The sequence below is a fragment of the Coloeus monedula genome (genome assembly GCF_965178545.1).
Source record: "Coloeus monedula genome assembly, chromosome: 10".
NCBI classification, from domain to species: Eukaryota; Metazoa; Chordata; class Aves; order Passeriformes; family Corvidae; genus Coloeus; species Coloeus monedula.
The window spans coordinates 2,996,309-3,018,342 of NC_138790.1; the positions used below are offsets into that span (position 1 = coordinate 2,996,309).

A 22,034-nucleotide genomic window follows, 5' to 3' on the forward strand; every position below is an offset into this window, starting at 1 on the left:
TGAGGCGTTTGCTTGACCTCTGTCAGCCACACCCTCTGGCCGCTGAGAGCTGTGGCTATTGTGGGTGGCTCCATGGCAGAGGGGCTTCCCCAGGGACACGGAGCCCTGAGAATGGTCACACAGCGAGGTGCCCCGTGCTCCTCCTTGTGCTCACCCCTGTTGCACTGCAGCCCACACACTCCTCTCCCTGTTCCCTGGAGTATAGATCCCCCACGTCTGCAGTGGGGCGTCCTTCCCAGCTGGGAAAACACCCTGGCACCCCATTTCCAAGCTCACCACCCCCTGCCCCACAGACCCCACTACGGAAGGTGACTGTCCCCAGGAAGCCGTGGCAGCAGGACCCAGTCTCTGCCTTCCGCTGACCCCTCTCTTTCTGTCCCCTCCAGGGAGAAAGGTGCTGACCAGGTGCCCTGAAGCTCTGGGGCTGGCTCCTCACAGGCTCAGCGGGATGATGCCAGCAGTCCGAGAGCCCCCCGTGCCCCTCGCCGTGCCGATGTGACCGAGCCCTGTGTGGCACCTGTGGCACTGAGCCTGGCACGGCAGCACGGTGGCTGGTGGCCCCCGTCACAGGCCCTGCTGCCCAAAGATGAGCGATGGCATGTGGATCTCGCTCAGCCCCGCCGAGTTTGCCCAGCTCCAGCAGTACACGGACTGTGAGTACCCTGTTGATCTGTGCTGGACTGGTGTCCTACCTTTCCTTCGTGTCCCTCTGGAAAACCAGGTGGTTCCTTAGATTTTGGATGGGGAGTCTGGAAAAACCCTTGCCCCCTAACACCAGCTGGTTGAGGTCCCCATGCCTGCCTGCCCGGAAGGATTGAGCTGAGCTTTGGGGGCCGGACACGTGAGCTGGGCTCAGTCCTTCTGAAGGCGGCCGGCTCCCACGTTCCTTAGCGAAGTGAAATGCCAACCAGGAAAGCAGACTGGCTTTTCCCAAACGCACGGAGCTGCTCCACGGCTCGCTTTGGGCTGCCAACCCTCTGCAGTAATTTTCCTTAGTGCTTTTGCAGAGCAACACTCTGCTGCAGCTGCTGCTGAGGAGATTTGCAGCAGCACCGAGGGGGTCCTGGGGCTGGGAGAAGCTGGACAGAGAGCCTGGGCAAAGCCCAGGGGTCCGAAACCAGGTCCTTGAGGTCCTGCTTGCCAGAGAGCTGGAGTGTGGGCGTGCTTTTTCCAGCATTGATGGAGAAGCAGTGCAGCCCGCAGAGGTGCTGAGAGGGGCAGGGCAGGGTGGGCAGGAAAGCACAGCCAGGACCACGGGATGAAGGGAGAAGGGGTGTAAAATCACAAGGGTGTTGCTGTGCAGAACTGGCATGACCCTGGAGTGAGCAGGCTGGGTGGGAGATGCCTGAGAGGCCCCGTGAGTTCTCTGAGGCTGTCCTTGGGGACATTGTACATCAAAAGGGTGAGGCTGGGGACAAGTTCCTCACCACCTCCTGCCCACCAGCCAGAGGCCTCAGGCAGGGCTGCAGGTAGCGGCTTGTGTGCAGTATCCCTCTCTGCATCTCATCCTGCCTCTGGAGGATGGTGAGCTTTGCTTTCCTGAATCCCAAACCATAAAGCACCATCTGTAAGGCTGGGCTCAGAACACTGATAGCATCTTTGTTTTGTTAATCAAAGTGTGGCCAGCATGGGTAGCTGCCTCCTCCCCGGGAGGATGGCTTGGCAGTGGGCTTGGGGGTTCTCTGAGGAGGGCCAGGATCCCCCTCCTTGAGTGCCCCAGACATCCCACAGTTGTGGTCCTGTGGCAAATTTTCTCCCCAGCAGAGGGCTGGGGGGATCAGAGCCAGCACAGCCCCCCCTTGCAGAGGATTTCACAGTGATTAACAAGGCTGGTGTGTCCAAGAACCTTTTAAATGCCCGTGCCCAGAGACATGTGTGAAGGTGAGGGCTGAATGTTCTCTCACCTTGATATTTTTCTTTCCACTTTTCCCTTTTTCCCTCTATTTTGAAAGGATGAATGTCCCTCCAGACACGCCAGCCCTAGGAACACTCAGCCAGGGAAAGTCTTCAGTACTTGTGTGGAAGTTTGCATGGACCAATCCAATGATAGGGCAAGAAGGAGTGGCCACAGGCTACACCAGGGGAGGTTTAGATTGGATATTCAGGAAAACTTCTTCCCCAGAAGGGTAGTCAAGCACTGAAACAGGCTGTCCAGGGCAGTGGTGAAGTCACCATCCCTGGAGGGATTTAGAAGCCATGCAGATGTGGGACACTTCTATCTTAGTGGTGAACACAGTTGTGCTGGTTAATGGCTGGACTTGATGATCTTGAGGGCTTTTCCAACCTAAATGATTCCATGATTCTATGAATATAGTTCTATTTCTCCCTCCTGGCACCTCCTGGAGATGCCAATGGGCAGCCCGAGGCAGCCTCTGGCATGACTGGGCCTGCCAAGGGGTGCCAGCAGCCACCTGCATGGGGGCAGGGACACTCAGGGGTGTGCTTAGCACAGCTGGGACTGGAGCGTGGTCCACGCCTTCCTTGCTTTGCTCTGGCTCTGTGTTTATTTTCATGCTGGCAGGAGGAAGCTCTCTATGTATGTAAAGCTCCCGGGCCAGCTTTCCGTATCTGCCCTGCCCTCTGGAAGGCAGAAGGGGAAGCAGGGCATGGGTGGCCTCTTCCAGGCACAAAAGGATCCAGAAACTGCATATCCAGCAGATAAACCCCTCTGCAGCACCCTGCTGGTGGATGACAAAGGCAGCCCAGTGGGGCCATGCTCAGCACGGTGCCTTTGTCTCCCCAGACTCCACCAAGAAGCTCAAGGATGTTCTGGAGGAGTTCAATGGGGATGGCGTCCTCTCGAGGTACAACCCCGAACAGGTATGGCCCTGTGCCCGCCAGTGTCCCCCCTGTGCTGCTGGCAGCTCCCAGCCCCCCACAAGCTCCCCCAGCCCAGCTCCCCCAGCTGGAAGCAGCCAGGAGAAGGCAGGGCTGGGTGGCTGGCCCCCATCTCTCCCCATGGTTTTGCTCCCAGGACCTGATTCCCATCAAGGCCATCCCGGGGCCATCCCACCCCATCCCGCTGAGAGCTTTTTGGGGCATTGCCTTGCCAGGCAGAATCCGGGAGGGATTTACTGTCCCCCTAAAAGCAAATGACTTGGCCAGCTTGGGGATGGGATAGCTCTGTGCCCTCTCACTCTCCTCCAAAGAAGGCTGGGATTATTTTTTCCAAGCGGTGCTTTCTGAGAGACCTATTAGTGTGCCAGCAGGACAGAGCCTTGCATGGAGGCTGTAATCACTAGAATCAAGGGAAAATGAGAAAAATCAGTGGGCTGAACATGGCAAGGAGGGGCACAAAGCTATCCTGCTATTCCAGGGCACCACAGGACCCTCACTCCAGCTGGGGCCACAAAAGCCATTGGAAAACATTGTCCTCATGCAATGGCAGTGCCCAGCGGGGAAGGAGGAGGCACAGAGTCCTCAGGAGGAGGATGGTCCCCATGGGGCTGAGGCTGGGCTGGGAAGTCCCACTGCTCTGCACTGCTCTGTCCTGTCCTGCCACTCCCCCAGCTCCTGCCCTGGCTACTGTCCCTGCTCCCAGCTCGCCTGCCTCAGTCACGCTGGCACTGGGCATTTCTGGCCCTGCTGCCTCTGGGTCCCTTTAGGTTACCTCCAGCCACTGGGATTTGGGAAGCCAGCGGTTTTGGGGAGGGCTCTGCAGCTGCTGTGCCCGGTGAGGGGAGCCCAGGGCATGAAGCCCCACACCCACTGGCAGCTCTGCACCCTCATGGTGGCCTGGGGCACCTCCATCCTCCTCCTCCTCTGCCCACTCCCTAGCCCATCGACTACGAGGGCTTCTGCCTCTTCATGAAGACCTACCTGGAGGCAGATGTGCCCGAGGAGCTCTGCCAGCACCTCTTCACTTCCTTCAAGCGGAAGATCTGCCAGGCCCCCCCCGAGACCCAGCACCAGAGCCCCGCTGTGTCGCAGCCCAGCACCCTCGGTGAGCCAGCCCTGTCCCCAGCTGGGCACCAGTGTGGCACGGTGGGCCCGCTCCCACCCTGCCTGCGGGAATGAAGGTTGGGGAGTGGCACCTGTGGTGGGTGGCATCGGGGCCAGCTCACAACCCAGCTCTGCCCCATCTGTCTCCCAGGGCCCTGTGCTGCTGCAGGGAGGGATTTCTCTAGGATGCAATGGCACATGCCCTTTCCTCTGCACCGTCAGAGCCTGGGTCACTCCGTGTCAGCATCTCCATGCAGAGCAGTGCCCTGTGCCTCTGTCATGGGTACTGGTGCAAGCAGCCACCCTGCACTTGGCAGACCGTGTGGGCAAGGCACCCAACTCTGCCTCCCCCAGCCCTTCCCGGGTGGATTCATGGCTCGTGGAGACATCTGCTGAAAGGACTACAAATTGCAAAAGGAAAGGGAGGACGTCCCCCAGCTCTGACTGGTGATGGAGGAGCACATCCTCGCTGTCCTGAGCACTGTGGTGTCCATCACCCAGGGATGGCAGCACTGCTGGGAGCTCCTGGGCCAGGCAGGAGGGTGAGGGGCCGCCTGTGGTGCCCGTCAGAGAGCCCTGGGGCTAGGATGCCGGGGCAGAGAGGCACGGGGCTAGCAGAGAGGACCCAGGGCGAGCACCCAGCACCAGTTCCTGGAGCAAGGGGCATAGACACCCTGGTGTCACCCTGCCCTTGGGCATGTGTCTGCTTTACAGGGATCAATGGGAAAACACTTCGAAGTACTCTGGGACGACACACTCCCGAGCCCAAGAGCTGCCACAGCAACACAGCTGAGCCGCAGCCAGCATCCCTCACCCTGGCATCGATCCCCAATGCCTCCCCCAGCTGGTCCAGATCATCCTCCCAGAAATCCACCACTGGCACCACTTCTGCTCACAACTCCTCGGGCTCTTCCAAGATCTCCTCTGTGTCTCTGCTCAGCCCTCAGTCACCAGGTGAGCTTGGCTGGAGCTCCACAGAGAGACACGGGCAGTGACAAGCCTTCCTCATTTTCTGGTCAATTCCCCAGCATGGTGACCTTCCAAACTCACTGGGTTCCTGGCATTCTGACACCTTTGCTTGGCAGACTTGAGCTACCGATCCCATCCCACAGAGCCCCCACCAGTCACTGTCTTAATTACCTGGCAGCATCTTGCAGGGAGGGGAAAATGGGGCAGTGAGTCACGGCTGGCCCTTGCCCCAGCCCCTGCCAGCCGCCGAGGAAGGGCCCTCTGCCAGGAGCATCCCTCTGCCGAGGGCTGCTATTGGCACGGGCATCAGTGAGCGTGGGCTGTCCTGGCACCCTGGCAAGCTGCCTTGCTGCCCACTGAGCTGCTCACTCCTTCTGGGTGGGTGCTTGTTCCCAGCAGGACACATTTCCATGGGCTCCAACTGCTCATCCTGCCCATAGTTGCAGTGATGGAGGTGTGGGAGTCTGCACCCCAGGGACTGAGTGGCACTGCCCAGCCCTGTGCCTGTGATGGCACCAGTCCCAAGTGCCCTTTTTGTGCCCATTCCTGTGTCCCATCTGTGTCCCCGTGGTGTCACTCAGTCCCACGCTGGATGGGTCCCTGTCCCAGAGTTCCCATGTCCCACCTGGTGACAATTGGTCCCGTGTCATCCCTGTGCCTGGCCTCTCTCCCTGCCCACAGGTACGAGGACAGTGGAGAAGAGGTTACCCTTCAGCCTGCGGAAAAACCCCAGCTCCCAGAAAGCCACCCCGCCTCCTCCTCCCACCCCCTTGGCCCAGGTGGTCCACCTGAAGGACATTGTCTGCTACCTGTCCCTGCTGGAGAGGGGACGAGCAGAAGACAAGCTGGAGTGTAAGTGGGACCATGGGCTGGTGCTGTGCAGAGGGGGGAGCAGTGGCTCAGGGGTTTGCCCGAGGGCGAGTGCAGGGCTGGATGCTCCCGTCCACTTGGGAAAACCACTCAGCTTCCCCTTCTGCTCCTGCCTGTGTCACCCACATCTGGCCAAGGGGCTTTGATACCCCACAGCCCTGGGGTCACATCTCTCCCTGGCTAAGGCAGCACAGTGCTGCTCCCACCCTGAGGCACCAGCAGCCTGGAATAAGGTGCCTGGGGCACCCCAGGTTGCCCCTGGGCTGGGCTCTAATTATCAGCAGCTTCTCTCCTCCTTCCAGTTATGTTTCGCCTCTATGATACCGATGGAAACGGCCTCCTGGACAGCTCGGTGAGCCTTCCCTCGGGAGAGAAAGCAGGGGCTGCTCGGGAGGCTGGAAACATGCAGGACACTGTTGGGGTGCCCACCACCCTGCTGAGGTGCTCCAAAATGGGCAGAGATATGGGAAGGGAGGAGGAAAGCAGCAGCTGGACTGCAGAGCTGGGGATCACATGCCAGCTCTGCTGCATCCAGCAGGAGCTAGAAAAAAATCCACCCACCAAGAACTGTAGCTCTGCATCAGGTCATGGTATTTCAGGGAAGAAAAAAATCATGCACAGCTCCTTCTCCTATGATGTTTTCTCTTTGTTCTTTGGGTATCGTCCTTGAAGGCTGTTGCGAATAAAATCTGGTTTATCAGAATAGTTTTTCCCAAGGAAAACCCCTTACAGATTTTCTTGCAGGTTTTCAGGGCAGAAGGCCCTGAAAAAAGAAGGAGCACCCACTGAGGGCTGGGGTGTTGCTGCCCCTCCTGTGTAGGTGGGGACTGGGGTAGCCTGGGGCTATGGGAATGTAGACCTTGGGGGCTTGGGGCTGGACACTCTGCTCGTGCCTGGAGCCGTCCCTTACTGCTGTCTCTCTGTGCTCAGGAGCTGGATCGTATCATCAACCAGATGGTGCACGTGGCTGAGTACCTGGAGTGGGACTCCACCGAGCTGAAGCCTGTGAGTGCCTGGAGGCAGCTGGGGCAGCTGCAGGGACCCTCAGCCAGAGCCCTGGGTGGCATCACCGTGTCACCACATTTTCTCCCTCCTCCAGATCTTGAAGGCTATGATGGAGGAGATCGACTACAACCACGACGGGACCGTGACACTGGAGGAGTGGATCCGGGGTGGCATGACCACCATCCCCTTGCTGGTCCTCCTGGGGATGGAGACGGTGAGTGTCCCTGTGGACACCTGCTTCGGCTGCTCCAGCCCACCCCCAGCAACAGACCGCGCGCTCACACGGCACCACACAGCCCCACGCTGGCTCCCAGCCCCTGCTGACACCCCCACCCTACCCCCTTCACCCCCCAAATCTTTCTAAGCTCACTTTTGAGCTGCAGCCACTGCCAGCTGCTGTGCCCAAGCAGGCTGGGCTTGCTCCTTGCTGTCGCAGTGCACTCCAGTTCGATGAACGTTTAATCAAAACCTGAAATGAGGACCTAAAATGGCATCTCCTCTTGTAGAGTGAGGTTTGAAGAGCAAAGGTGGGGTTGTTGGGATCCCCCTTGTTTCTCTGTCTTGTTTTTCCATCCTTTTGGCCTTCATTTCTTTCAAGTGCATCCCTGGCCGTCAGGTAATAGTTTGCAGGGAAAGATGGTTTTGCTCATGGTACCCATGGTTCCCCTGGAGAGGTGGGGGGGAGGACAGGCTTTCTGTCAGAAAAATTCAAGAAAGCAGGGAATTTTAACTGGCTCTTGCAAGGCACTCATGCCTGGCCCCAGATGTAAGAGGTTTGTACTTTTGTCACCCCGTGGTGGTGGTGGCAGCTTGGCCCCAAATGTGAAGTCACCCTCCTGTCAGCCACCAAGATTCTCCCTGTGGCTGGGCTGTGCCAAGGGTCCGTGGGAGCTGGACATGCCCAGGGGGATGTGGTGGCAGGGAGATGCTCTGGGGAACACCAAGAGAGAAGGGGAGTAGGGGGAGCCCATGATCCTGCTGGGAGCAAACTCCCAGAAACACCATGGGGTTTTTAGGGGATGAAAAGTTGATCAAAATGATGGGCTGAGGGGGCTGGGGCTCTTGGCAGCAGGGGAGTGACCCCCTCACCCTCCACTCTCCTGCCCTGCAGAACGTGAAGGATGATGGGCAGCATGCCTGGAGGCTGAAGCACTTCAAGAAACCTGCCTACTGCAACTTCTGCCGCACCATGCTGCTGGGGGTCCGCAAGCAGGGCCTCTGCTGCTCCTGTGAGTCCTGGATCCTTGCCAGAGTGTTGCACTCCCAGACTGGTGTCTCCTGCCACATCCAGTGGTGCCCTGGGGAGGGAGGACTGGTCCCTGTTAGTGCTGAGCCCCGTGGGTGCTGCAGGCTGAGCGGGGAGGGGGCAGCTCCCTGCTGCTGACCACCTTCTTGGTGGCACTTGGGTTAGTGGTGCCCTGGTAGTGTTGGGGTAACAGTTGGACTCGAGGGTTTTACAGGGCTTTTCAAACCTAAATGATTCTGTGGCTCTGTGATTTTTCTCTCTCACCAGTCTGCAAGTACACCGTCCACGAGAGGTGTGTGTCCAAAGACATTGCTTCCTGCATCAGCACCTATGTTAAATCCAAGAGAAACACAAGTGTAAGTAGGCAGCTGGTGCATTTCTGAGCCAGTGGCCGTCCTGGCCCCTTGGTCTGCTCTGCTTCCCCATGGCTTCTTCCCCTGGCTTTTGCCCCTCACATCCTGGGCAGCAGCTCATGGGCATTCCCAGCATCCAAAGCCTTGCAGGATGCACCCCATCCCCAGTCCCCAGGCACCCACATGACCTCCAGCCCCAAGGTTTGCCATGGCTCCACATGGGGGCTGGATTGAATCAGCAGCATCCCTTCAGGACAAGCTTCCAAAGCCCTGGTGGCACCCTCAGCAGGAGGGAGATGCCGGGGGTCAGCGGGTGCCGTGCCGCAGTGTCCCCGTGCCTTGCAGGTGATGCAGCACACCTGGATCGAGGGCAATTCGCCCGTCAAGTGCGACAGATGTCACAAGAGCATCAAGTGCTACCAGGGCATCACTGGCCTGCACTGTGTCTGGTGCCAGGTCACGGTGAGTACCCAGGGCTGGGGCACAGCCACGGTGCCTGCAGGGCCGGCTCTGGGCTGCTGACCAGGAGAGGGCAGGTGTCCTCTGCTCACCATCCCTTCCTGCCCTCCTCCAGCTCCACAACAAGTGTGCCTCCCATGTGAAGCCAGAGTGTGATGGGGGCCCGCTGCGGGACCACATCTTGCTCCCATCCTACATCTGCCCAGTTGTTCTGGTATGTGCCCCCCTTGTCCTGGTAAGTGCCCCCCTCCTCGCTGCCAGTGACAGGGGTCCAGCAGGGCATTGCCAGGCCCGCCTGCCTCCCCTGGCTGCTGGCACTCCCTCTCGGGCACTGTGGGCATCCATGCTCGGTTCCCCAAAGGACAGGCAGTCCCACTGCCGACGCTCGGAGAGCGACTCCCCCGCCAGCACCAGCCCCGAGGACACCCAGGGCTTCAAGTTCAACTCCACCACAGTGGATGGGCAAGGGCTGCAGGTAGGTTCCTGCACTGGGCTGCAGGTGAGCTCTGCCACTGAACTTGACAGCAGGCAGGAATTCACAGCGGCGTTTTCTGCCCTCCAGATCAGCCCTCAGCCCGGGACACACCCGCTCCTAGTGTTTGTGAACCCCAAGAGTGGAGGAAGGCAAGGCGAGCGGTAGGTGGGGTCCTGCCTGGGAACAGCTTCCCCCCGGGGTTGGAGGCTGCTGGTGCCTAGGGCATCACTCCCAGTGTGGGATCACCTTCATGGCATTCCCTGTTCCCAGGGTCCTTCGGAAGTTTCACTACCTGCTCAACCCACGCCAAGTGTACAACCTGGACCGCGGCGGGCCCACGCCAGGGTATGGAGTTGCTGCAGGTGATCCTCTGCCCCCTCCTGCTGGGCGCTGCTCTCCCACGTCACCCCTTGTTTCTCCTGGCTTTCTCCAGGCTGAACTTCTTTCGGGACACTCCAGATTTCCGTGTGCTGGCCTGTGGAGGGGACGGCACGGTGGGTTGGATCCTGGACTGCATAGGTGAGCAAGGGACAGCCGTGTTCCTGCAGAGCATCATCCACCTGCATCCTTGGTGATCGGCCACAGATTCCCGATATTCCCCCAGTGAAAGTGGGGTGGTGGTCCTGCCAGCAGCATCATTCCAGGCTGCTGGTGGAGGAGGGACATGGAGAGGACCAGGGAATGAGCCTTGTCAGCCCCAAACTTCTCTTCTCCCTTGAACTGCAGATAAGGCAAACCTGGTGAAGCACCCACCGGTGGCCGTCCTGCCCCTGGGAACAGGCAATGACCTCGCACGGTGCCTGCGCTGGGGAGGAGGTGAGGACTGGCAAGCATTGCCTGGGGGTGGCCGGTCCTTGGGAACCCTTCCTTGTGGCCATCCCAGGGGAGGGAGGACTCCTGGGCTCCTGGGATGCAGTTCAGACCTGCATGGAAGCCTGGTGCCTCTAACTCCTTCCAAAAAGAGCAGCTGCTGCTTTCTGAACCCCCCGCAGCCACGTCCTGCTCAACCTTTTCCATTTGGAGAGCCCTGCCATTAGCCAAAATCTCTGCCACTGCTGCAAGAACGTGCCACAGCAGCTGCCCTCAAGTGCTTGGCACCTGGCTATGACATGGCTGTGCTCCCCTTCATCCTCCTTCATCCTCCTTCCTTTCCAGGCTATGAAGGAGGCAACCTAATGAAGGTCCTGAAAGACATAGAGCACAGCACAGAGGTGATGCTGGACCGCTGGCAGATAGACATCATTCCAAGTGACAGGGAGGCCAACGGAGATCCTGTCCCATCCACCATCATCAACAACTACTTCTCCATTGGGGTGGTGAGTTCCATGGGGCAGGATTTGGTTTCTCCCTTCCCATCCCTTCTTGCTCACACTCCCAACCTCCTTCCATCTCTTGGCCTTGTTTTTCTGGTTTTATTTTCATTTGTAAAGGCAGCACCAAGTTACATAAGCAGGCATAGGATCTCTATCTTCCCTGTGGGAATGTTGGAAGAGTGAGTGTGAAAGGAGCTTAAACAGGATTCAGGGAAGTTTGAGGTCCCCAGAGACAAGGACGCCCCACCTGCCAAGACAGCACCCATCAGCAAAGCCCTGCATTTCCCCGTGTTTTCCTGACCTGGAGAGGTTAGGGAGCCTGGGGGAGGATGACAGCCCTGTGCCACAGGGGTTTCCCCCAGTGCTGGGGGGGTCAGTCCTGAGAGCAGGAAGGTTTTGGGGACAGCCCTTCTCTTCCCAGGGGCTTGCAGCGTTTTTGTCTGTGACAGGGGTGCCACCACAGCATGTGTCACTTACCTGCAGCACTGCAGGATGCTTCTGGGGTACATCAGCTCCTGCTGATGCCAGGGGGTGTCACTGCAGGTGGCATTTGGTGACAGCTTCTGAGCTGGGCTTAAGCACCCCCACTGTGCACAAGGAGAGGTTGTGATGAGTTTCAGGAGAGCTGCCATCCTGCAAGGGGAGCTGTCAGGGTGCAGGGTCTTGGGGTGTCCCCAGAGCCCCACTGCTCCACTGGGTGCCTTTCCTCCCCTCTCATCATCCCCTCCATGCAGAGCCCCTGTGATGAGGGAAGGAGGCCGAGTGCACTAATTGTCTCCCCTAACAAGCTTTGGGAAGAGCCTGGCTGAGGGTCCCTCCAGCACCTTGGGCCATCAATGCCATCATCAATGACACTGTGTCATTGTGCCACCGGGACCAGTGGCGAGCATGAGGAGCTGAGCACCCACATCCCGGCACGTGCCCAGGGGGCACAAGGAGGGGGTTCTGCTTCTCTGCTGTGCCACTGATGTCTCTGTGCTCCCACTCTCCGCAGGACGCCTCCATCGCCCACCGCTTCCACATCATGCGAGAAAAGCACCCTGAGAAATTCAACAGCAGGTAAGGGCTTCCCGAGGGCCCCCCTGAGAGCCGGCTGTGGGGGGACACCCTGCCTCTGCCATGCACCCTGCCAAGAGGATTTGGTGTTTGGCCAACCTCAGGGGACAGGCAGGGCACGTACCAGGCGTGGTGGGGGTCCAGGGCCAGGTATGGTGGAGGTTTGGGATGCTTCTTCAGGTGTGGCAGGCTGCTCAGACTTGGCCACACACCCGGTTACATTCATTCATGCTTTATAATTAGTATGGAATTCCAGGACGAGCAGGAGCAGGCCAGGCGGGGAGGGCAGGGCAGGCAGCAGGTCACGGCTCGTTCCCACTGTGCTCAGGGTGCATGGAAATGTGGTGATGGCAGCAGGAGCTGTGGCTTGTGACCCCCATCCCCAGGTTTAGAAATACCCGCTAGAAAAACCCCGAGTGGACCAAAGTGTCCAGCTCTGCCCTCAAGTTCAGCTCCTCTCGGCTCACAGCCTCTCACAGCTTACAGCTCCCCCTCACAGCCTGGCACAGCAGCATGGTCAGGGGCTGCTTAGGGGGATGCTGGGAGGCTGCTGAGGTGCGAGACATCCCCTCCGTAGGTGTCCTGTCTCTTGATAGCGCATCCCATGCCAAGGGAGCACCCAGCACCCCCATTCTCCCCCTCTGCTGGGTGTCAGATCCAGGTCTGTTCCAGCCACCCCGTGACAGCCCCCCCAACCCCCAGGCACACCCCCAATCCCACCACACAGCTCCCTAGGGCCACGATGCCGGTGGTCCCTCTCCACAATGGCTTGTGTCATCCATGGCTCATGTCCCCAGCACAGCAGCTCCAGACAGTCTCTGGCAGCCCATCCTGCTGCTGACTGGTGCAAGGTGCTGCTTCCAAGAGGGATACTGACATGTCTCTGTGCCCCAGGATGAAGAACAAGCTGTGGTACTTCGAATTTGGGACATCAGAGACCTTTGCAGCCACCTGCAAGAAGCTCCATGACTATGTTGAGGTTGAGGTGGGTTTCCTGTGATGATCCTTGGCTCCAATCATGGCACAAAGGCTTTTTGGAGCCATTGCCCATGGATCCCTCAGGCAAGGCCTTTAGCTGTCTGGGGAGAGGGTGCCACCATGGCTTTGACCCCTCACTATGGCAGGAGGACATGGTGGCTGGCAGGACCTCCTATCCCTCCACACAGAGCTTGCTACAAAGCCAGCCAGCTGTGGGCAGAAGAATAATCCTGTATTCCCCACTTCCAGCTGTACTGGAGAGCATGCCTGGAATATTCTCTCTGTAAATTCCGCGCTGCTCCCAGCCCTCATTGGCTGACATGGAAACAGCCTTTAATTAGAGCCGGGGGGAGGGCCCTTGGTTGCTAAGAGCGCTGTCACTTCTCCGAGCTGGCGCTGGGGATTTGGGCTGTAAACTTCCGTCTCTCCCTATCTCTGGATAATCCACCCTTTTATAACTTAGGCTGGAGGGTGAGGGGAGAAAACAGCACTTGCTGCAAGAGGTGGTGGGAGTCAGAGCAGCTGGTGGGTGCAGGGGTGCTGGCGGTGGGCAGCGAGCAGAGAGCTGGCCCTGCAGAGGTGTGGCCATGGGCAGAGGGATTTTGATGCCCATTTCCATATGGGGAGTTTCTTCCCTTCCCAAAGCCTGGGGTGGGTAGCTGCACCCTTGGGAACTTGTGGGAAAGGGCAGGACCAGCATCACAACCATCTCACCCCCTTCCCCATCCAAGCAGCAGCGTCCCGGGGCGGACAAAGTCCGTGTCTGTGGAGTTGAATGCTGCTGGAGATGGGCACGAGGTGCCCCCCCATTCCTTCTCGGGGTGCTCCCCACCAGCTGAGCCCTCTGGCAGGAAAGTGTTAATCCCACAGTATTTGAAGTTGAAAGCAGCCGCCTGTCCTCCCTCCAGCTCCCAGGCAACTGTCAGCCTTGCAGAGAAATAGCAGTTTTGTTTTGGAAATTGGCACTCGTTCCCCCTACAACTCCTGGAAATGAATTTGCTTTTTCCCCCAGCTGCAAATTTCTCCTTCCAGCCTCGTTGCCAGCGCGCCGTCAGCTGCCCCTGCTCAAAGGGCCCATTGTAGCTCGCTGGCACGAGCTGGGGAGGACTCTGCAGGGAGAATCGCTCCTGCCCGCGGCTGTGGGCAGGCGTGGGCGGCTGTGGGCAGGAACAGGCTCCTGCAGCATCCCAGCATCCTGCACTCTTGGCAGCCAACTCACTCCCATCCCACCGTGGCTGGGCTGGCACCCGCTGCCTCACTGGCAGGTGGGAAAGGTGCCTGTGGTTGGGGATGATGCTCGAGGTGTGTTGTCCATCCCGCCAGGAATCGGAGCTCGGTACCCGCTGCTCAGAGCATTACGGTCTTTTCTCTTCCTGCAAATCACAGTATCATTAAGATGTACTGAGAACGAAAGGATTAACATCCTTTCCAAGCCTTGGAGAGACAGCTCGTCCCTCCCAAACCAGAAGATTCCTGCTTTTTGCTTTCAATGTGAGGCTAAAAATAAGATCCCGCAGCACCAGGGGAAGCAGAAAGGATGTGACACACCAAGGGGTTCGCTTGTGTGAGTGCCCAGCCCCACACACATGGGCTTGGTGTCCTCAGTACTGGCCAAGTGGGTGGTAAAAATGAGCTCTAGACCTTTGTTCAAGGAAAACAACCAGAAAGGGGCTTCTTAGCCCATTTCATTCCTCTCAACACAAGAAGTGAGGGCAGAGATGCCTTTGCATCACCAGAATGCAAGGAAAAAGCTGTGCTGGGATTTGCTGAAGCACAGAGTGGCAGGTAAAGAGCAGATGCCTCAAGGAAAGTAGGAATGCTTGATAGAAATTCCAGTTGGATGGAAAAGTGGCTGCTTCCACCAGAGGTATCTAGGAAGGGGATCCATGTCTGGGTAGCGTGAGAATATTTGAAGTTAAGAAAAGCATTTCCATGGCTGTTGCTTTCAATCCTGTGGGAAAGCTGCAGGCAATGGATATTTTAACTATTACAGGGAGTTTTCAGCTGAGGCAGTCCTGCTGCACGACAGCGAAGCCTAGGATGCCAGTTCTGTGTGCTCTCCTGTGGTTTGCTCTCCAAAACCTGACATTTTTCCCTCTGACACCTTCCCCTAATTTCCTTCCAGCCTTATTTCTAGTTTCCAAATGGCACTTGAAGACAAACTGGTTTGAGCTACTTTTTGGGCAGCCAAACTTTCCAGTCCTTTGGAGCCAGTTTGGATAAGGAGAGGGGGGAAAGCAGGTGCTGGAGCTCCTTGGGTGGAAGTCGCTTTAGGGTCAAGGTGGTGTTGTCTCCTATTTTGGGTCACAGCACCGAGTTTAGCCAAGGCTTTATGTGGTCCCCCAGGAATTCGCTTTTTTTGAACCTGCTGTTTTGGACCTGTAGTAAAACTCCTACGGAAACAGAGGGGAGAGCAGCACAAGGAGTTGACAATCACTCTAGAAAGGCAAAGTGGGAGGGTATTTGTACCTCCAGCCCCAGCCACTCTGGGTTTGCCCATGCCCCCAGACACCATCCGGGGACACGCTGTGCTCAGGGACCCGCGCTTCCATGGCGAGGAGAGGAGGCTGGGCTCCATGTGGTGGGCACAGCTGCCCCGACCCTCCTGATGCCACCCATGTACCCCACAGTGCGATGGGACCCTGCTAGACCTGAGCAACACGTCCCTGGAGGGCATTGCCGTCCTCAACATCCCCAGCATGTATGGGGGCTCCAACCTGTGGGGCGAGACCAAGAAGCAGCGTGGTTACAACCGGCTGGGCAAGAAGGCACCAGAGAAGCTGCCTGGCACAGTGGTCACCGACGCCAAGGAGCTGAAGTTCTGCGTGCAGGGTGAGTGGTAGGGTTAGCACAGGGGCACTGGGCACCCACTGTCTCTGGAGCAACAGCACTGGAGGAGTTGTTGTCAGCTCGGTGTCTTTTGGGGTGCCGTGGTGACCCCACAATAAGGAGGAGGAGCTGGAACCCAACTGCAGAGCTGGCACCAAGGGCTTTTGTAAGCGTCTTGCCAGGCTGCACCACAGCGCTGCCAGCCTGGATGTAGGGTTTGGGAGCAGCACAGTGCCCACGCTGAGCCCAGCTGGCACCTTGCACCCGCTACTGAGGCCACCGGAGCCGTCGCTGCGGGCAGGGAGAGTGCTGGCAGCGTTCCCCAGTGGGGAGTAGTGGGGTAGAAAGCAGCCAGCAAAACAGGCAAGGTGCCTGGGTTTTCCACCCACCACCTCCCACAGCCTGGGGCTGGGCTGGGAATCAGCCCCCCTGTGATGTGGCTGCCAGAACAGTGGTGTCACATCCCAGACTGTCACTGTCTGTCCCTTGCTGCGTGAGCCAGGGGCAACAGGCTGCAGGGAGCAGGGCAGAGCACAAGCCAGTCCCAAAGGGACTGCAGGGTACATCCCCCCTCCTGGGTGGGCGAGAGGGCATGGGAGGCTCAGAGGACTTCTCAGGGGTAAGAGGGGGTGTGTGTGAAAGAGGACCCTGAAGCAGAGAGCTGCACCAGTGTCGGGTGTCCTTGCTGGCAGCCCAGCAGAGCAGGATGAGCTGTGAAAAGAGGCGATACCCTGGGATTTGAGCAGATTGCTCACAGCGAGGATTCTGCCTTGTGTGCTGGCTTCTGGGGAGCTGCAGCACCCCAGGGCAACCAGGGAAGAGGCGTCACCATTTCATACGCTGCAAACAAACAGTCAAAGGGCTGGTGGGGATCTGGGCTGGCACCCTGCAGCCATGCAGGCCCAGGTGCTGTTTCAGACCAGGAGTACTTTTGCTCCAAAGATTTTGGATAGCAGCATTACCCAGCGCTGGAAACACCCAGCTTGGTGGTCTCGGGACACAGAGGACATCTGGCTAAATCCCCACAGTGCCACCAGCCGCGCTGTGCTTCAGGACAGCCAGCAGCCCTGGAGGTTTCGAGTGAGGGCAGAAGGCGGGGGATCCCTGGGGATGGGGAGAGCAGCTCAGATCCCTCTCTCTTGCAGACCTCAGCGACCATCTCCTGGAGGTGGTGGGGCTGGAAGGCGCCATGGAAATGGGGCAGATCTACACGGGGCTGAAGAGTGCAGGGAAGAGACTGGCCCAGTGTTCCTCCGTCATCATCAGGTATTTGTCACCTTCACAGCTGAGCGCCCGACCGGCAGTGAAACCTGACACCTGTGTCACCCCCGTCTCTCCTTTGTGCCCCGCAGGACGTCCAAGCTGCTGCCCATGCAGGTGGATGGGGAGCCCTGGATGCAGCCGTCCTGCACCGTGAGTCCCCAGGAAGGGGGCAGGAAGCCGGGCTGGGCAGAAGGGGCTGGCAGGATGGTGGGATGGGGCAGGAGTGGCTGGCAGGATGTCGGGATGGGGCAGGAGGGGCTGGCAGGATGGTGGGATGGGGCCGAAGGGGCTGGCAGGATGGTGGGATGGGGCAGGAGGGGCTGGCAGGATGGTGGGATGGGGCAGGAGGGGCTGGCAGGATGGTGGGATGGGACAGCCTTGGCTCCTGGAAGCAAAGCCCCTGGATGTGGAGGGAGGCTCTTTCGCTTGCCGGTGGGCGGCCGCCGAGCCCGGCCGGCTGTGACTGCGCCGCGGCAGCCCCGGACTCGGGCCACGCCCGTTTCTCGGTGGATGGGCGCTGCAGCGTTCCTCCCTGCGGGAGCTGCAGTAGGGTCCCCTACTGGGATGCGCAGAGGAGAAATCCTCTTCCCATCCCACCACTATCTGGACATGATTCCAGAGCTCTTCACCCCGGTGCTGAGCTGCTCTCAGCTCCACGGGGTCACTCCTGAGGGTCCTGGGGCTGGAGGGTGCCTGGAAGGGCTCAGGGCCCTCTTACTGAGCTGGGTTTTTCTACTTCTTGTTAGGTCAAGATAACACATAAAAGCCAGGTGCCCATGCTGCTGGGGCCCCCCCAGAAGAGCAGCTTCTTTTTCCTGAAGAGGAGAAGCCGAACTCGGGATTAGAGCAGCATCCAAGGGTCCACAGCCTGGAGGCACTCAGCGTCCCAGCCACCTGCCTGATGCAGGGGTCCCCAAATCCCCATTCTGCGGCGGGGACAGAAACTCCCCCTCCAAGCCCAGCGGGGATTATTTCTCCTGGGAAGGCCTTGTAGGCTCCTTCCTGATCACCACGAGCATCCTGTCAAGCTGGGATGGAAGAAGGGGGAGAAGGCAGGCTGGCATGCAGGGAGCACATTTGCTGGAGCAGCACTAGGACTGGGATTTTTTTTCCCCTTTATTTAAATACCCTCCAGCCAAGCTGCCAGTGAATGTGCTCCAGAGGCAGCGCCAAGCTCCACTTATTTATTTATCATCCTCCTGAAGACCACTCGGTGTCTCGCTGCACCGGCTTTCTGTCCCCCAGTCCTTGCAATGGGAGGAATTATTTATTTCCTTAGCCTAGAGAAGCCATCTGGGCCGCTCACCTCTGTGCTGTCGGGTTTGAGAGAGATGCAAAGAACCATTTCTGCCAGCCCGGTGAGCCACGAGGTGTGGAACAGGCTGGGGACAGACAGTGCACAGGGACAAGCGTGGGGTGGATGGGAGGAGACTGTGTTTTTACAGGGAAATGGCAAAAAAAGGGATTTTGGGGGGAGCTGCCCCAGTTCTGGGCTTTGCGTTCATATTTATGTATTTATTTAGCAAACTTTGGGGGGAGTCTGGAGATCAGCTTTTTAGGAGCGTGGATTGGACACAGACACCACCTCCCTCCTCTGCTGGCTGTCCTCCATGGCACCTCCTTCCACATGGACTTTCCTCTCTCCTAAAGCCTGCCAGCCTGTGTCAGGGGCTGGAGACCCTGGGGACAGACATCCAGAAGCTCTTCTCTGCTTGAGAGTGTCCCCACCACCTTTGACACATCTCCCAACGTGCTCCGCCAGGCTGGTGCTGTCCCTGTGAGACAGGTGCTGCCTCTGATGCTCCCAGGCTGCAGGAAGTGGGGCACAGTGATTGCACCTCGGTTTCTCTATGGCCAGGTCTCCCCACAACCCACTCCAAATCCAAGAAGCCTCTCAGGTGTTGCTGCCTGCACGGCTGCTGGGGCCCACTGGGATGCTCAGGCATGTTTTGGTGGCATCACCCATGGATGGACAGATCAGGGCATGCAGCTTCTCTCCAGGATGCACAGGGACCAGAAAACAGATGTGTGTGGTGGTCTGAATGTACTCCCCAGGAGCCAGGAGTTGGCAAGACTTGCCCATGGCAAGGGCTGCTGGTTGCTTCTGCAGTCACCCACTGCCTCCAGCAGGATACAACCACATCCTGAATTACCCCTGCTCCCAGGCAGCTCCCTTAGGGCTGGTGGAGGCTCCTGTGCTGCTGGGAGCAAGCTGGGAGCGGTGTGTGCCCCATGGATGTCACTGCAGGCAGGAAAACTTTTGCTTGTCCCCACCATGTCCCTGCCACAGGGCTGGGACAAGTCACCCTGTCCTCCCCAGTTTCCCAGTGCCCACTCAGTCCCTCCTGATGCTGCAGGTCCCCATGCAAGAGCATTCCCCTGGCAGAGGGTGCTGCCATCACTGTGTTTCAGAGTGAGCAGTGAGCTGCAAGGGACCTGTTTGTGACCTGTGTACACAGGCACGCGTCACCCGCAGTGCACAAATCCACCCTCCTCCTCCTCCTCCTTGTCCCCCGAGGCGGCTGTTTATGAGTAGCCAGGTGAAAGCAGATGGAGCGAGGCCAAACAAACCCCAGGTCCCACAAACCAGCTGCCTCCGTTTGCCCAGCCCGTTGCCAAGGGCAGGAGTGCCTCACAGCCCTGCATTTGGGGAGGGTGAAAAAACCACCTCCGCCATCTCCAGAGCTTTGCCAGCGGGAGGGTGACAGGTTTGTTCCGTGGGATGGCAGCACACAAGGTCAACAGGTTTGGTTCCATTTCCCTGCCCACTCACCCTCAGCCCAGGGTTTTATCCCAGAGCCTGCATGAGCCAGCAGTGGTTTCCCTGCTCCTTGCCCCCTGTCACAGTTTGCTGGGCTCCGGGCAAAGAGCAGCACTGGGGTCTCTGCTGCGGTTTGCTGTCGGTGGTGGCGGAGCCGGAGGAAGCAGGAGGGCATTGTGCCTGTGCCTGCACCCCTGGGTCTGGCAGCACCAGGGCTGAGGAGCTGAAATCCAGGGCTGAACGCTCAGCCACGTCCTGCGGGGCACAGGGGAGCCCAGGGCCACCGCTCTGGGCCAGTGGGACGGTGATACACCAGCACCACTCTGCCAGGCTCCAATCCAGATGTCCCCTCCGCTGGCCAGGGAGATGAGCCCTGCCACCTGGCCCAGGGGACCCAGCTCCAGTCTGCTCTCACACTGCCAAAGGCATGGTTCCCTGGGCCTGCCAGCTCCCAACCGCCTTAGTCTGATGGTGCAAAGGTCCCGAGGCCGGGAGGGACCCACAGAGGCCGGGACTTCAGCTGAGCTGTCCCCGGCTCCAGGGACGAATACGCCGTGCAGCTGAGGGGCACTCGAGGCTGTAATCCCCCCCCATTCCCCAGTGTCTCCCAGTTCCCAAGTGCGTGGGATGGAACCAAACCCCCAAACAAGCCCCTAGACGCTGGTGCTGCACTGGGGGACCCCTGAGAGCTGGGGAACGCCACTCCCACGGGAGCCCCAGCCCACTCCTCCCTGTGTGTGTGTAGCCGTGGTTGCCTGCATGGAGTGGTGTCCGTAGCGTAGCGCGTGTTGCCGTGTACACCTGGGCTGCCGTGGGTTTGCCTCCAATAAAGATGGTAATGAACTCCTCAACTCCTGCGGTGCACGGGGGTGATTCCTGGCCAGGCGTGGCGTCCCCACCTCTGGGAACTAAAGGAGATGGTGCCCAATCCCGGGTGCCGGGGCTGAAGGGGTGCTGGCAGCAGCAGCGCGATGGAGCGGTGCTCGGTGGGAGCTGCATCCGGCTAAATTTGGAGCTTGCGAATTTTTTTTTTTTTTTCCTCAGTGGGGTCTAAATTTAGCAGGCACCGGTCACCATCCCACCTCCCAGCCCTGGTTCTCCAGGGGTTTCGGCTCTTCCTGTGACCTCCCACCGGCCTGTCCTAGAGCTGCACTCGGCCTCATCACCTCACCCGTGCTGAGCAGGGGTGCTGAGCAGCCCGCAGACGGTGCGGATCTGCAGCTGATGTGGGGTGCCCACTGTGCCCCCCAGCTCTGCAGTGACCCAGCTCAGCCCCTCTGCGCTCCCCGGCCCGGGTTTTGCCACCCGCCCGCCCATGTGTCATCTGCTAATTTTACCTGCAGTGATTTAATCCTGGTTGCCTTTGTGCAGAGGGGAAGTGAGAGCACGAGTGCCTGCAGAGCCCCCCGGGAGCGGCCCCCAGCAGCAAGGACACCCCGTGCCCTGTGTGCTTCCTCCCCTGGCACGCGGTGTATCCCAGCAGCCCCCCCATCATTCCGCCCGGGACACGAAGGCAGATGAGCTACCTGCCGTGACCACCATCAGCCCTGGGGGCTGGAGGTGGCCCTGGAGGGCTTTGGGAGCTCATTAGTAACCCAGCATCGACAGAGGAGTTCCTGCCAGCAGCCCAGAGACACGCTGGGCAGCTCTCCCAGGACACTGACAAGCCCACGACCTGAGGATTTCAAGCTGGCCAGGACATCTCTGTACTGACAGGCTTCCTAGTCCCTGGGCAGCTTCCCAGGATCCGAGCAGAAGGTTCCTCTCCTTCCTAAGCCGAGATGTGCAACATGTAACCAAACACCTTGGTTTTGCCTTCTCCAGCAATAACTTCCTAGTCTCCCTCCACAACAATGTGAGGCCTCTGCACAGCCCATTTATCTTGTGCAAAGTGCTGCGTCCTCCCTGAGCAGCCACCGACAGGGCCCCATGGCAGGTCTCACCACCTCGTTACAGGTAGGGAAACGAAGGCACTTAGCAGGGAAATGCTGCAGTGGGGGGCCTGGCAGGCACCCAGTAGCACCACTCTGTCCTAAATTCGTTCCCAAACCTCTGGGACTCTTGGGTGTGTGTCCAAGGGTGTGCTTGGAGGGGTCCGTGGCAGGGGCAGGCCCAAAGCTGTCCTTGCAGGTGGGAACTAATTTTCCCATGTCCCTTTTTAAAGGCAACTCTGGCTCCAGGGTGCCTGCAGGGGCAAGGCTGCCCAAATCAGTACTCAGGCATGGGTTAGCCCTGGCCTCGCAGGGGGTGCCGTGTGACGCTGCCTTCCTCGTGTGAACCACCTCCCAAGAAAGCAGAGGGGACCCCACGGCCTGCGAGGCCCAAGGTCCACCCCATCTACACGGCTCGCTGTGTGGCAGGTTCTTGGGCACGTTGTGCACGGACACGGTCCTTCCTCGCCATCCTGGACCCGGACCAACCCGAGGGTTATCCCACCAGCTCTCCCACCCTCAAGGCCGCCCGTTAAGTCCCCATCCCCGCTCTTGCAGAGGGCCGCGGCCCCTTTAAATCCTGC

The 22,034-nt window shown here is 59.0% G+C and overlaps 1 protein-coding gene across 2 annotated transcripts; it reads left to right on the plus strand.

Annotated features, from left to right (window-relative positions):
• Positions 1–586: 586 nt before the first annotated feature.
• LOC309576538 (diacylglycerol kinase beta-like) lies at positions 587–17,603 on the plus strand (the record flags this gene model as incomplete). Of its 2 annotated transcripts, none has more annotated exons than XM_082287921.1 (24): positions 587–653; positions 2,744–2,820; positions 3,778–3,943; positions 4,591–4,896; positions 5,593–5,763; positions 6,084–6,133; positions 6,712–6,786; positions 6,881–7,000; positions 7,898–8,015; positions 8,300–8,388; positions 8,731–8,847; positions 8,960–9,058; positions 9,206–9,319; positions 9,407–9,480; positions 9,590–9,664; positions 9,753–9,838; positions 10,046–10,135; positions 10,475–10,635; positions 11,627–11,691; positions 12,583–12,673; positions 15,297–15,498; positions 16,641–16,761; positions 16,848–16,908; positions 17,505–17,603. In XM_082287921.1, the coding sequence occupies 24 exons, from the start codon at positions 587–589 to the stop codon at positions 17,601–17,603; spliced, it is 2,694 nt and encodes an 897-aa protein (XP_082144047.1). The 2 variants fall into 2 exon arrangements, with proteins under 2 accessions (XP_082144047.1, XP_082144048.1); XM_082287922.1 differs by having other exon boundaries at positions 4,657–4,896.
• Between the last annotated feature and the right edge of the window lie 4,431 nt (positions 17,604–22,034).